The 16,079-nt window shown below is 38.3% G+C and overlaps 1 protein-coding gene across 9 annotated transcripts in view; it reads right to left on the reverse strand.

Annotated features, from left to right (window-relative positions):
• Positions 1 to 16,079, reverse strand: part of WDR33 (WD repeat domain 33) — a 101,799-nt gene that overhangs the window by 38,475 nt on the left and 47,245 nt on the right. The window contains exon 8 of one of the 9 annotated variants that reach the window (XM_081142014.1): positions 3,104 to 3,351. The exons of the other annotated variants lie outside the window; for them this stretch is intronic. Coding sequence (XP_080998140.1) covers positions 3,152 to 3,351 — 200 coding nt within the window. The 3' untranslated portion in view covers positions 3,104 to 3,151. Of the gene's footprint in view, positions 1 to 3,103; positions 3,352 to 16,079 lie in introns of those variants that run through there. 9 annotated transcript variants of the gene reach the window in all.

Here is a 16,079-nt window from a genome sequence, read left to right on the forward strand (position 1 = left end):
AGACCACATGTTAGGGCACAAAACAAGTCTCTACAAGTTCAAGAAGACTGAAATCGTATCAAGCATCTTCTCGGACATTCACACCATGGAATACTATGCAGCTGTGAAAATGATGGATCCCTTACCCTGAGACAGCTTGGTGGGACCTGGAGAGTATTATGCTAAGTGAAATAAGCCAGTCAGAGAAAGACAAGTGTCACATGATCTTATTCATATGAGGATTCTAATGAACAAAACAGATCCAGAGACATAAAAGCATAGAATAGACTGATGAATCTCAGAGGGAAGGTGAAGATAGGGGGTGGGTGGAGAGAGACTGACCTAAGAACTTAAATGCATGTAAATATAACCCATGGACACAGACAATAGTGTGGTGAAGGCCTGGCCAGGAGGGTGGTGCAGGGTGGAGGGAACATCTGTAATACTTTTAACAATAAAGATAAATTAACAATATAAATAAATAATAAATAAATAAAATTACACAGGAAGCCCTGGCCGGTGTGGCTCAGTTGGTTGAGTGTTGTCCTGGGCACCAAAAGGGTGTGGTGTGGGTGCAATTACTGGTCAGGGCCCATGCCTGGGTTTTAGGCTCAACCCCCGGTAGGAGGCATGCTAGAGGCAGCGGATTGATGTTTGGCTCTCACATCAATGTTTTTCTCTCTCCCTCTCCTTTCCTCTGTCTCTCTAAAACTCAATTTAAAAAAAAAGAAATCTTTCAAAAAAATTCTGAGGGAAAAGCATTCTGAACCAAGAATTCTCAACCTAGACAAACTGTGAGTCAAGTATAACCGCAAAACTGAAGATCCACACAAGACTTTTTAAATTAACCTCTGAAGCACTAAAAAAATTGTGAAAAAAAATTTTTTCCACTAAACTGGAGAGAAAAAAAAAAAATGAGTGGCCTTAACAGGGGAAGGCAAAGAAATTCCTGTATGCTGCAGTCACGAGCGCAGGACACAATTAGTCCAAATAAGAGTGGACATCATCAAAGAACCTGGTCAAGAATGTCTTTGAAAGTAAAAAAAATCCATTTACTATATTGCAAAATTAAAAAACTTACTTTTAGTAACATTAAGAAAAAATAATTAGAACTTGCAAGAAAAACTACAGCAAACTAAATTGTGGCATTATTTTCAACAGCTTATAGGATGACAGATTTAAGAAAACAATCTCACGTGATCTGTACATTCTTCAAGTAGAACTTTTTTTAAAATTTATTTTTATTGTTGAAAGTATTACAGATGTCCCTCTTCTTTCCCCCATTGATCCCCTCCACCCCACCTATAAGTTCTTTGATTAATCTCTCCCCACCCCCACCTTCCCTCTCAGAATCCTCAGTCTGTTCCATGCTTCCATGCCAAGGAGAACAACTTTTAACTACCACGGCATTTATTATTATAAACACAATTATACTAATTGGCTCTGCAATCAACAGTATCATTCCTAGTAGTAATACGATTTATTGGTTTTCTCTTTCTTAGAATTTTAAACAGTTAAAAAATCCAAAACAATATTTAAAGTAAAGAGAGATAAAGGGAGAGAAGTAGAAAGACACTGAGGGGCACTGAATTCCTTAAGTAACATAATAGTGGTCAAGGAATGTTGCATAAAGTTGGTGGCCCCAAAAATAAAGAACTTAAAAATATTTAAAGCTATAAAAGAAAATCCATCAGCACAACTACAATTCGTAGTAACAAATCCACAAAGTAGAAAAAACAGTTGGTAGTGTAGGTACATGAACTTCCTCAACTTTCATGACAGAGTAAGAGACACTGTGAGACACACCAAGAAATATAAGTGTATTATTTTAAATTCCAATGGTAATAATAGGAATAAATTTTTTAAATTAGTTTTAAAAGATTATCTCTGGGGAAAGGTAAAAGATGGGCAGGTTTTTGCATTTCAAGTTCCATGCTCTATGGTGTTGGAGAAAACATTTTACCATGTGTGCTTATCACTTAATGATTTTAAAAAGTAATGTTACATTTTAAAATGGTGGAAATTTCCTAAAATGTCAAATTCTATGTTACCTCTAGTTTTTGGCTAGACCACAACATTCTTAAACTTTATCATAAATGACTCTAGACAGTGAGGATAACTCTGAAGTATCTTCCAAAAGTTTAAATGTTCATATTCTTTGATCCACCAAGTTTATTGTTAGGAGATTATCCAAAAGGAAAATTTACCAGTGGTAACAACTATAAAGGTACAAGGGAGCTTGACGCACAACTGTGCCTTAGCAAAACCCTCTTGCAAAGCCTAAGTGTCCATCAGTGAGGATGGCTAAGTGAGCGATGGCAGACACGCCAGAGCAGTGACCTAAAAAGACCAGGGCAGCAACAATACGGAAAGATGGCCATGATATACGGTGTCATGACAGAAGTCAAGAGCAAAAGAATGTATGTAGTATAATCCCATTTTGTGTAGTTTAAAAAAAAAAAAATCCTTTTGTATATGCATAAGAACTGTGAAAACACAAACACCAAACTATTAACAGAATTGTGATGACCTCTGGATGTGAGACTGAAAAAGTGGAAAAGAAGACACTGGCTGTTTACTTCTAATTGTTTGAACTTTTCATGAATATTACCTTTGTAAAAGGCCAAAAATTCTTGAGAAAACAGCTTCGACATTAATCCCACCAAGTTCTCTCCTTACTGTCCCAACCCTCCACTCCCCCAGCACTGTCCACCACGGCCCTCAGCCTTCCTGTGCAGAGTGGAGGTGTGTAACCCAGACCCTAAAGTTCCCTCCACACCTTATTTCCATGCGATACACAGTACTCTGGACACCCTGTGTGACTGACGGAAAAATGCCTCTTAACGTTGCCTTTGGTCTTCGGCCCGTTGGTTAGGGAAGGCACTGCTAGTGCAGCCAAGGTGTGCATGGTGCCCCCACCTAGAGGTCATTAACTGATAATGCAGTCAGCCTGGTTTTTATTCACCATCTGTCATCTTCCTGGTGACAGGACAAGGTGTAGAAAGATCAAAGTAAATCCACTGTAACTAGTGGAAACACTTCCTAAAAGATGCACACTGACAGGAGGCTTTACTCATGGTGGTATTCTGATGAAGACATTTGTGTATGTGTATGACCACAGTTTACACATTTCTTTGCCAGTCACCCACATGTAAATCCCTAAATCATGTCCTCAGTGTTTCCCAGAGCGAGAGTGTTGGTCAGCCAGGTCCTGCAGCAACACTGCCAGGCTGCTCTGCAGGAGCAGTGTGATTTCAGGGCGTGAGAGGCCCAAAGTTCTGTTCTGGTCTTTAATTCTCATCTTCAGCCACCACACTGAACACAAAATCAAAGTAAAGCAGCAGAGGGAAGGCTTCTGAAGATATTGTAAACCTAGTAAAAGTAGCAGTGAAGAGAATATTCTGCTGTAAATTTAGAGAATACTTCAGTATATACTATACACATCAGATATGAATTTACCTAACTAGAAGTGGAAAAAAACACAAACCCCAACAAAACAAAAAACCAGCTAGTGGTTCTCAGGAAAGATTCAAATATATTATCTGTTCAAAAAACAAAGAAGCAAGCACTCAAAGGAAAAGAACAGAACTTTGGGAGCCGAGCATGGGGAGTGTGGAGGAAAGTACTGCCTTAAGGTGACACTGTGGTTCTGGGGTGACAGTGGAAGTGAAGCAGTGTGACTTATATAAAGTTTTAAAAATAAGTCCTAGTTCCATTTTGAATGTTATTTATTTAAATATCGCTTATAATACAATTAATTTTATTCTTAGGTTTATTCTAAACTTGGGAATCACTACTGGAAGCAGGATAGTTATATATGATACGCCATCCCGACTCCTGATCTAGCAAACAAGCTCCTCTTAAGTAAACCCTCTGTAACGCCTTTCCTAATCAACTCCACCTCCTCTTGAATCAAATTACTTCCATACGATACTGTCTCTACACCCGCCATGCTTTCTAGCATCTTTCCGTGCACAGAATTACAGACTTAAGCAACAAACATTTACTTTATGCCTGCAACATGAGCAGCACCTTCTGTGTACTTCTGGGACCCTCACAACAACCCTGTGAGGTAGGTATCATTCGCCGCATGTTACAGAGGAGGAAACACAAACTGAGAAAGACTGACTTGCCCAGTGAGTGGCAGAGCTGGGATTCAAAGCCAGAGCAGCTCACTCTCAGATGAGTAATGTTTAAAGTAGCCCAGAGGAAAAACAAAGACTTCCCCAAACAAAAGCTAGGACTGTACCTATAATTTTGGAGCAACTGGAGCAGAGGTTCAATAATAATTTCTTCTTCATTGTCACTTAACCACTGTGAACAGAAATTACACTATATTCCGCAATCATTAAAATTTAAAGGTAACAAACAATACACAAACCATAATTTACCTCACCCTTTTTACAGAAAAAAAAATGACATATTACAGACTCACGCTCATTGACTCTGAAAAGACACAGTAAACTGGTACTATTCTACATAACTCCCCTGGTGAGTGTAAGTTATAAAGAAGACATAAATGGAAATCTAGTGGTTGTCGTAAATAACAGTAAGAGTGAATTTTGAGAGGATTATGAAAGTTGACTCCTGCCTAGACAGATTTAGTTTAAAAATATGAAACTTTATCCAGGGACTTTAACCAAGATAATGTACCACAAATCTATACACCTTAATTATACGATGATACATTCTGACACATAATTTAGTCACAGTAAAAAATGGTTACATAATAAATTCCCTACCAATCTTGAAAACTGGGGTAACTCTAGAAAGTCTTTCCCATGCAAAAGTATGTACTGTATTTAGTAAATAAAATCTAAATGATAGGGTGTTTAAAATCTAACATGAACACGTTTTTCTGTGAAATGGTCTTCAGGAGAAAAGCCTTACTTTGAGAAGTTATCACCCTTAGCTTGGTCCAAATCAACAAGACTCAAATGCTACTGCTGCCCATCAAAAGCACCAAGATGTATGAAGTTATGCCATCTACATCCTTAAGAGGTTTTTCAAGGTTCTCAAAAAACACTCAAAGCGATCATGAAGCTATGAAGATTTAAATGACAGGCCATGATGACATTGATTTCTACATGAGAGTTCTGCAGACCAATGGCAGAAACTAGTGCCACAGGAAGAGGCCGTTCCTGTCACGTGTCTTGTCTAACGAACGAGACATTTTGAACCCTCTCTTCACGTGACACTACACAAATGCGCTGGGCTTCAGTAAGTACTCACAGTAAGTCTTAACTACAGGCCCTACTTTTCTGGTTTTAAAACGTACTCAGTTTTTACCAAATGATAAAAAGAATTATTAAGTATTATTCAGTATTAAGGAGAATACCCACCATTTATTAATCAAGGTGAAGATACAATAGAAGCCTACGTTGCAGTTTCCTAAGGGACACATTTTGTTCTGAAGGCCTCTGTATTTTATAGGTATCTTCAGATTGGCATGAGTAGAAGCTCCAAAAATATCTGATTTTAAAGTTACCGTTTTGCCCTGGCCAGTGTGTCTCAGTGGTGTCAGCCCATGGACCCAAGGGTTGCAGGTTCAATTCCCGGCCAGGTCCGCGCATGTACAGGAGGCAACCAATCAACGTCTCTCTCACATCGATGTTTTTCTCTCTCTCCCCCCACCTTCCCCCTCCCTCCCTCCCTCTCTAAATAATATCAATGGAAAAACTATCCTCCAGTGAGGTGATTTATTTTTTTGATTAACAAAACAATAAAATAAAGTTACCAATTTTAAAGCAACAAAACTATAAAAACTACCTCATGAATCACAGATATTCTTCTATGTACTATAATACAATCCCTTGTACTGCTCATGAGGAAAGGAATGACTGACCCCGTCCACCACACCCAAGGCCAGGCCCCTATCCGGCACATAGCACACAGAAATTATTTGAATAAATGAAATGAATACAAATTTCCTTTCTGTGATCGTTGATGTATGCACCTAAGCTGGAATGCAGCTGTGAAAACATGGTCCTTTTGCCTCAGGTCAACCTGACAGTTCATAAGGAATTTTACAATTATAATTTTTAATTGTAAGGTATGTAACAGTTCATAAGTATTAAAAACTAAAAATCTCTTTGGTATTTACTGCTTTGTATTAAAATAAACATTACAGAAAATGAACAGCTGACTCTTCCCAGATGTAAAAATAACTCCTGAAGCACTAAAAACTAATTCCTGGACAGTAAATTTAGTGGAGTAAACCCCAGGCTCCTCCAGAGAGATTAATGCAGGAAAACTCAATCATCTTGTTTCTTAAAAAGAACATGTTCATATTTTACCCACAAACTACTGCCAGTCAGTTGAAAACGTGTGTGTGTAACATGTTTCCCAACTGCCTACTCTATAAGTGTGACTGCTGGTGGTTCCAGTGGCATGCCCTATGTCACCACTTCTAAACCCTGGCCGCCTCGGCAGGTCCCTACATGGTAAGAAGCCAGTTGAATTTAAATGCTTTTACGGGGGGCGTGGGGGGTGGGAAGACACACCAGCCCTTGACCTCTGAGAACTAATTTGATGCTCACAGCTAAGCCTCAATATTATGTATGAAAAACCGATTTGACATTTACAGCTGAACTTTTACATTTTGCTCTCCTGTTGGACAATCTCACTAAACAGCTATATCAAATTAAGTCATCCTGAGACCATGCAGAAGACAAAAACAAGGTCACGGCACAGCTCACAAAATACCAAAGAGCACTTTTATGCTAAGTCAGTGACAGCTCTTTCTTCCTTGAACCCTCACCTTACCCAAAGCCCAAGTCCTGTAACACAAGCTTTAGAACCTACTCTTCCTGGGACACCCCATGGTTCCCCATGATCTGTGTTCTTTCCTACGAGTAATAAATGGAAACTGTTCAACTGAAAGTGTGTTCCTGGTGGTCTTTGCCTGAAGGGTGCTGACCCTTGTGAATACTAACTGTGGAGTAAGACTAAGACTGAATGTCCTAGGGTTACAAGGTGACTCTGATGCACGATGTATTAACACACACCTCACAGTCCATGAGGAGGGCGGCTGGGAGTGACTCTGGAGTAAGACTTATGCCATTTTTCATTCAAGGTCAAGACCGTACTTAAAACATGAAAATTCAGATAAAGTAAAAAGCATTTCTCTCTCCCTCTCACCCTTTTTCTAAGCGTGCCCTCAGATGAGAATTTAAAAAAATTATCTATTTAAAAAAAAAGGTCTCTCTGGCCAAGCTGAGTAGACTGAGCAAGAGTTCATCAGGAGTCACTTTCACTGGCGATGTGCTCAAGTGTCTGGGCTACACTAGATTCACAAGGATTTTAAAACGAAAACTTCAGGAAAATACCCAATAATAATAAAACCAAAGGTATAAGGAAAAGGTAGAAGAGGGTTTTTTGTTTTTTTTAAACAACAGTGCTTACTGTAACTATTGGAAAATCTGAATAGGTTAGTTGTAAGAAGAAAATGAAGGAAAATTTTCACATATACTCTATCACGGAAAGACTTGGTTTAATGTGCAAAGTCTCCCACTTTAAAGCTCAATGTCGCCCGGCCAGGTGTGGCTCAGCGGCTGAGCGTCGACCTAGGATCCAGGCGATCAGGGTTCGATTCCTGGTCAGGGCACATGCCCGGGTTGTGGGCTCAATCAATGACTCTCTCATCATTGATGTTTCTATCTCTCTCCCTCTTCTTTCCTCTCTCTGAAATCAATAAAGATATATTTTTTAAAAAATTAAAATTAAAAATTAAAAAATAAAGCTCGATGTCATTTTTGTAAGTATTGATCACATTCAGACAAAGGGAGAAAAACAAGAAGGCCAATTTAGACACAACACATTTCTGTAACAGACAAATCTACTGTAGACAGTAAAATGAGCATTTTGTCAAAAAAATATTTTAAAACTAATCTGTTCATAATTATATGTTTAACACAAAAGTTAAAAACTAGAAGTCTTCAAGAATCTGAGGGGAGTAATAAAAAGCCCCTCTCTGCCCCAAGCAAAAGGTAGAAATACCTTTTTAATTGTAAACTATAAAATCAGCTTTTAAAGTAACCTTTCAAAAAAAAACAAAAAACCACCCATCACCTACTTTCCAGATAAAACTGGATTTTTTTTTAAATTAATCCTCACCTGAGGATATTTTTTCCATTGCTTTCAGAGAGAGTGGAAGAGAGAGGGAAATAAACATCGATGTGAGAGAGGCAGATTGGTTGCCTCCCGCACGCACCAAGACCTGAGTGGGGGATGGAGCCTGTGACAGAGGTACGTGCCATTGGCGGGAATCGAACCCAGGATCCTTCAGTCCACAGGACAACATTCTAACTGCTGAGCCAAACTGGCCAGGGCAAAACTGGAAGATTTTAATGTAAAGGGGTGAGGGCACAGGGAAAGCTTATGCCAATTTCCCAAGTGCATACTCTGTCCTTCCTGGCCCTGGGAGATGTATGTTTGGAGCTTTATTCTGAGATCCCAAACACGAAGGTCACTGTCTTCAAAGGCACATCATTACTTAGGAACCTGCCTGTGTGGAAGCTTGGTTGAGAGAACAGATTTTCACTACCACTGCCCTCTATTTTGTGTGACAACCTGATCTCCCGTTAGACACACATCACCACTTGTTTTGTGGGCCATGAAAACTGGTTACTCAAGGAGTAGGAGAAGCAACACTCTCAGCTCACCTTCTCCACCATGCATCAAAAAGCATGACTTCAGCATAACCATGAGAACCCTTTTTTAAAAAAATATTTAAAAACTTATTCAGACAGTATGTACTATACAAGTCAGTCTGTGTAACCTACAGGAGGGACAGGAGGTTTGAGGTCACCCTGAGTCCATGTGATGAGTGAGGTATTAAGAGATATTTTAGGGAAAAAGGAGCTCAATATTCATACATTACATTTATAGGTTTATTTCCTTTCACCTGATTTTGTATTAGGGTATTGAAAGCAATCCAATAAGCCGGCCAGTGTGGCACGGTGATCGAGCATCGACTCATGAACATGGAGGTCACGGTTCGATTCCAGGTTCCGGGCTTGATCCCAGTGGGGGGCGTGCAGGAGGCAGCGTGAGAGAGAGCTGTTTCTCTCTCATCAATGTTCCTTCTTTCTATCCCTTTCTTCCTCTCCATAAATCAATAATTTTTAAAAAGTCATCCAATAAGAAGGTTGAGCTTTTCAAGTAAATCTGACCTCCTCTGTAAATCTCTTCTAAATTTTTTAAAGAAATGCAGATTTACTGCACATGTTTAATTCCAATGTGATTCCAAAATAATGATAAAGGAAATCCACAATGCTGACCAAGCTCTCTTTACAGTCTAGACCTCAGTAACAGCGCCACGCCTTATCCTTTACATGATCTGTCCTCGGCATGCCTCCAAAGGACTGAAATTCTCCTCCACCATTCTGAGTCTTTCAAATACCTATCATCTCACCAGCTTCACTCTACTCTCTAGTTCCTAAATCAGAACTGTGTCATCATCTTATTTCCTCACTGTGGGAAGACAGCAGATGTTTTTGCACATTTTTTTCCTTACAAAGGTCCAAAACAGAAAGGAAAAAACTACAGTTAAAACAGTTAATTCAATAACTTAAAGTATTTTATAGTAGCTGATTTACTGATTTCTCTGCTAGTATTTAATAAACCAAATAAAAAGCCTAACAGATACTCTTAAAAGGTTTTTGTTTTAATGAACATCTTATTTTCACCCAAAGGCTCTTGGTAATGTACATTTGGATGGCAAATTAAAACATTAAATCTGTAAAACTAAAAATGTTCTCAAAAATCAGGATAATATACTTGTAGATGTAAATGGAATAGTTTACATAAATTTCTGAAAACTAAAAGATCTGATTTGACCATTACAAAAAATATGTAAAATATTAATAACACCCAATTTTTGAAGTATTTAATATCCAGGGCCTACAAAAAGAACATTAAAACTGGGCAAAGTACTATATGACATCAAGAAAGAAGCAGGATTTAAGTTCAGAAATCACTGAACTTACAATGCTCTTTAATTCCTAACATCTCCTTTAATACCGGCCTATTTGCTCTTAGAATCACTTCACCAGTTGGGCCCATATGTGCTACACCCTAGTAAGGATTTAGCTCCCATTCTGCAACAAATTCCACAAGAGACGTTGGGGAGAGAAGAGTTTACACCCAGCCAGTCTGCTGTCAGCTGGCCAGTTTGATGGGGTGGGGATAGAGGGTTTTTATAAGGCCCAAACATGTAAGATCTTAAAAAGGCCAATTATAAGTGCTAAATTTTTTACATTTATGACAACTTTGTTTAGTAAGTGGTCATATTTACGGACTACCTATAAATATAAACCTGTACTGAAGTAATTACTAATGATAATGGCTGAAAACATTTAAATAAGTAACACGCACTTCTAAAATAACCATTTTTATCCTTTAATAGCCAAGATGAAAGCAGCTCTGAAATTAGCTTTGAAAATGACATAATAATAGGTAAAATCAAATGCTCTTTAAGGCCCTAGTTGAGTGCGTCTCATGCATTACCCCATTTAACTCTCGCGGCCACTCAGTAAGGTCAGTACTATTATTAATCCCCCTTCTTCAGATACAGACACGGACACAGCGATGTGACTTGCCTCCATGTCACATGGCTGCTAAGGACTAGACCTGCGACTAACACCTAGGTTCCAGGGCCCATTACTGTAAAATATACAATACTATCTCTTGACATACTGACTTGTGTTGCTTTTAGTAGCAGAAAACAAGTAAATGAAGCTAATCACAAAAAAATGGCCCTGGCCAGTGTGGCTCAGTGGAGAGCTTCAACTTGTGTACTGGAGGGTCATGGGTTCAATTCCCAGTCAAGGGCACAAACCTGGGTTGCAGGTTCAATCCCCAGCCACAGATGGAGAGTATGCAGGAGGCAACCAATCAATGTGCCTCTCTTGATGTTTCTCCCACCCCCCACCCCGCCTCTTTCTCCCCCCCTCCTTTCCTCCTTCCCTCCCTTCTACTCTCTAAAAAAAAAAAAAAAAAAAAATCAATACAAAAAATATCCTCGAGTCAGGATTAACAAAAAAGAAAAATATAAAACATTTTTTGTCCAAAGAGGACAGAGGCAAATCAAAAAAAGAAAATTAAGACAGCTCTACTGAACACACATGATAGAAAGCATAAAACAACAAAATAAGCTTGAAGAACAGTAGAGAAAAAGAAAAACTAATTTAACAAAAATACTACTGAAAGTCTAAACTACTGAATAAAAGGCTTAGGTTGGAAAGAGGCATGAAGAAATCTTCTGAGCATTGAAAACATTCTGTGTCTTGATCTAAAAGTTCATTAGTTACATGGGTGTGTAACTATGTAAATGTACATCATACTGCACACTTGAGATTTGTGCACTTTACTGTGTGTATATATATGCATGTGCATGTAATTTAAAAGTATGAATAAATGTTTAAAAATAGGTGGTTTTGAGGCTACTTCAAGCAATAGGGCTAATATTTTGTCTCAACAACAAAATAATTTGGAGCAGAAGTTGGCAATTTTCCTCCTGGGATATATCCCATCCACTTAACCCTTTTGTGTCTATTCTACAACATGAAATTATAGTTAATAGACAATCTAATCTAGGTTAATTATTATGAAATCAAACCATCCCTCTGGAAAAGCAATGTCTTCTACAGTCTCCCTCACAGGTGGCAAGCTAACGATGAAGTTTCAGTAAAGGAAAGCCTAACAGCTCTCACAACAGCCTCATTCTCTTATCTTCCTACAGGAACAAGTTTTCATAATTAAATCCAAATATGAAGTCCCAGATCCTCCCCACCCCTATATTCTAGACCTATATACAATAAACATAACCCTACGTTCACACAAAGTCCATTAAGTGTCTGCAAATGACTCTTCAGCCCCTCTTATCCACTGAGCGCTACACATCCCTTCACTCTTCGCATGACTTCCAGACGCTTCCCTATACTGACCATTTCCCTTCAGTAACTAAGGGCCCTCATTCTAAACATCCATTTTTACTGAACCAGGGAGGGCATGGCACTTCAAGGACTCACACTAATCATCTAAAGCCCACCAGTGTTTTTATATGAACTCTCATAAACCAGTCTATCAACTCTAGAATTGAGGTTGAAACCTAAGTACAGGTCGGCCACTGTGGCTAAGTGGCTGAGCGTTGACCCATGAAACAAGAGGTCACAGGTTTGATTCCCCATCAGGGCACATGCCCGGGGTTGCAGGCTCGATCCCCAGCAGGGGGCGTGCAGGAGGCAGCTGATCAGTGACTCTCATAATGGATATTTCTATCTCTTCCTCTCCCTTCCTCTCTCTGAAATCAATAAAGACATATTTTAAAAAAATAAAAATAAAACCACAGAAGAGGTTAAAATATATTTAAGGGGGAAAAACACAAAGAAGTCTCAGCAAATGGGCTTTGAGAGACTTTATAGTGCACTGTGGAAAAATTAAGATTATTTTGTGAAACAATCTGTAAAAAACAACAAATGATCTAGAAACTAACATTTCTTCCTTCAAACAGAAATTCTTATTCTGGTCTCTTTATAACTAAAGCGATTAGAGCACTGTAGATGCTTCTCAGAAATTCCTGAAATGATTTAAATCAAACTTTAAAATGGTTTTTTGGTATATCATAAAAAGGTGAGTTAAAGAAAAAAGTGAATAAAACAAGATAGTATCTTTTGTGGTACTTAACCACTGACAATTCTTTTTATACCATATTTTAATCATATACTTTATTATTAAATACCTACCTTCTAACAAGTCAAAAGCCTATTATATACTTACCTAATTTTATCACCTCTTCCCAAAGCTCTGAATTTAAACTTAAAAAACTATCAAAGGCCTAATTAGCTGGGAAGCTCTACAATATAACAGGGTAGCTAAATCATCAGCAAATGGAAATTTAAGTCTCATCAGTCAAAATTAACTGAAGCAGGCAACTACAGTATATTTAATAAATGCAAAGGTTCTTTTTGAAAATTGGCTTCCTACATTTTTAATCATAGTAATTTGTCATTGTCAAAAAACTGGAATCTTTATATACAAGTGTCTGGGAACTGCTCTCGCCTCAGGTGAAACCCTGGATAGGACTGCAGCAACATGAAGCTCCGCAATCCCCTAGAGAGCCACAGATCTCTTTCCAACAAGTTTTTGCCATGGTATGTGCAATATTTAAAACAATGAAAGCAAAGTATAAAAATCTAAAACAATTCCTGTGAAACTTAATGCATCACATAAAGTGAGTATTTTAGGACCTTACTAATGTCTTCAAATAACGTGCTCAGAAGTAAATAGCAGGTCCCCTTTCCTCTCACAATACACTCAGGTAGTTACTTATATTCGAGAAACAACCACAGTCCAGTCTTTTCAGGAGAGCAGAGGGAAAAGACCCCTAAATCCACTCTTCCTCAAAATAAGGAAACACAGATAGAGAAAATAGGTGTTCCTATATAAAATGCAACCACATGGTTGGTTGGATAATTCAGTAAGATGTGCCTGAAGTGCTTTTAATATTAAAACACACTCTGTTATAGAAGGAGCTACTCTGCTACCAGCTATTGCAAAGGAAGACGGGTGTCTGTTTTTCATCGTGGGGAGAACTGGATTCTGTGGAATGTTTTGTGAAAAAAACAACTAAGGTCCTTTAAATCATAAAGTACGTGGTTTGTCAATTTTACTTTAATAAGTTAAATTACTTCCAATAAAAAATATCAGAGTCTTTTGAAACACTCAAGACACTGTCAACATGTCTTCACACAATTCAAAAACACACTGCTAAACCAAAAAAACTTTGCAGAGGGGTTGGTCTTGTTTATTAAAAATCAGAGTCAAATGCAACCAGGAAGGAATACACAGGAACTTCTCAAAAGTACTCATAATATTATTTTTCTTAAGTGGTATATACTCGCGGGTTTGTTTCCTCTCCATGAGTGCCACACTTAAAAACTGAAAACAGATCTTACACCTCCTGAGTAAGTCTCAGTATAACTCCTTATGTCCATGTTCTATTTATATAACCCAGGTATGTATCTTTTGCTTTAATTGATTCAGAGAGAGGAAGGGAGAAGGTAAGATAGAAACATCAATGATGAGAGAGTCATTGATCGGCTGCCTCCTGCATGCCCCCTACTGGAGATCGAGCCCGCAACCCAGGCATGTGTCCTGACTGGGAATCAAACCATGATCTCCTGGATCCTAGGTTGATGCTCAACCACTGAGCCATGCCGGCCAGGCACTAGTATGTACCTTATAACCCATATCTGCAGCTTGAACAATTCATTGTGATTCAATTTTTTGTTGTTGCTAAACATATTATACACTGAAAATATGTAACCTCTATAAATAGTTTTTTAAAAGAATAGTAAAACAAACTTGAGTACCTCAATGAGTTCCCTGTACCCACACCCCTCTAATCTTCAAAAAACTCTACGATTCTGTCATCACAGCTCAGGAAAACATTATTGTTGTTACTTTTAAAACATAAAAGAGGCAGTTTAACATAGTGGTTAAGAGTATGAACTCTGGAGCTAAACAACCTGGGTTCAAATATGACCTTGGGCAGGTTTACTTAACTTTTTCCTACCTTGGTTACTTATTTGCAAAATGTGGATGAAAGTATTTATCTCATAGGGTTATTAGAAAGGTTAAATGAAATACTTAGAACATGCCTGATACAAAGGAAGTGTAATGTGTCAGCTATTATTGTTAAAATCAGGAAGGTGAAACAAGATTCAAGCATGCAAAACTTGCAGCCTGAATTCTTTTTAAGAGTATTACGACTTTTACTAAAATTCACTTCAGTATTCTTACTGATTCCATTTTTTCAACCCTTCTCATTGACATTTTAGCTGGTCCTAAGTGCTCTGACTCTGACTCTACACTGATAAAACTACACTTCTAACACTATCATGACTCTTCTCAGGTACTTTCCATCATCTGAAATTTGTGAAATGCTACCTTCCCTACTGAACTTTAAGCAGCACAATAGGGGTCACAACTTGTAAAGAAACTTCTACGTAAAGTAGTGTATATAGTATATACTAATTAAATAAATCCATTTTAATAGGTCTATTTCACTTGGAGTCAAATGCATAAATGTCAGTAACCTAGAAGTTCCTGACTCCTGGTGCTGAAATGTTACTTTAACCAAGTCCACACACCGAGAGCTGTAGCCCACTAGAAAAGGGTACGCGGGTACGAGTGCTACTGACTTGCTGTGGGGGAACATACACATGGTAGTTTTCAATGCTGCACTACACTCAATTTTATAAGTGTCTGTTTGTTATCCCTACCTATGGACTAATCATCAAAACCTTTTGAGTAGCAAGTCTCCTGACAACAGAACTATGTTCATCATAACCTTAAAAATACTGATTTTTCTTATGTAAGTTCTTCCTTTTCCAAGAAGCCTTAGAAAAATCTCAGAAAGGACACCAAAAAGCAACTGCAAATTCTGTATTTGACAGTATGGTATCGTAGCTTCTGCCAGGCACAGGGAGCCGTGCATGCTTACAGCGGGAAGGCTACACTGAGAACACACGACAGCAGTCTTCAAATACTCCAAAAAGTGCCACAGACAAGAGAGTACAGACTTAATTTTTCATGTTCCAGAGGCAGGACAAGTTGTAAAGAAGCAGATTCCTGGTAGAACGAAAGAACTCTCTGAAAATGAAGAGTTATGTAAAGCAGGAAAAAGCAAGCATGTAAGGCACTGAATACTATTATCACTAAAAACGTCTCCGTAGAAGGCCAACATTGAGGAATGATGTGGAAAAGGTAATATTTACAATGAAGAGTTGAACCACATGAAAAATGTTCTTGAATTTTCTTAATACTTAATCCTAAGCAAGGGCCTAATGTACAGCACTAACCTGTGCTTACCTGCCTGAGGTTGCAGAGTGTATGTGGGACACATGAACACACCACTTTCACACAGGGCAACTGACATTTTAGAAGTTGGAAGATCCTATCTCTATTTGTTTGACTTAGTGAACTGGAGTTCCATCATCCCATGATCCCCAACCCACCAAGTGAAAGATAGAAAAATTATAAGAGCATTGATTTCAGTATTTTATAATCATCTCTAATATTCAGAAAAGTTACAA

This window comes from Miniopterus schreibersii (genome assembly GCF_964146895.1).
Source record: "Miniopterus schreibersii genome assembly, chromosome: 7".
In the NCBI taxonomy this organism is placed as follows: Eukaryota; Metazoa; Chordata; class Mammalia; order Chiroptera; family Miniopteridae; genus Miniopterus; species Miniopterus schreibersii.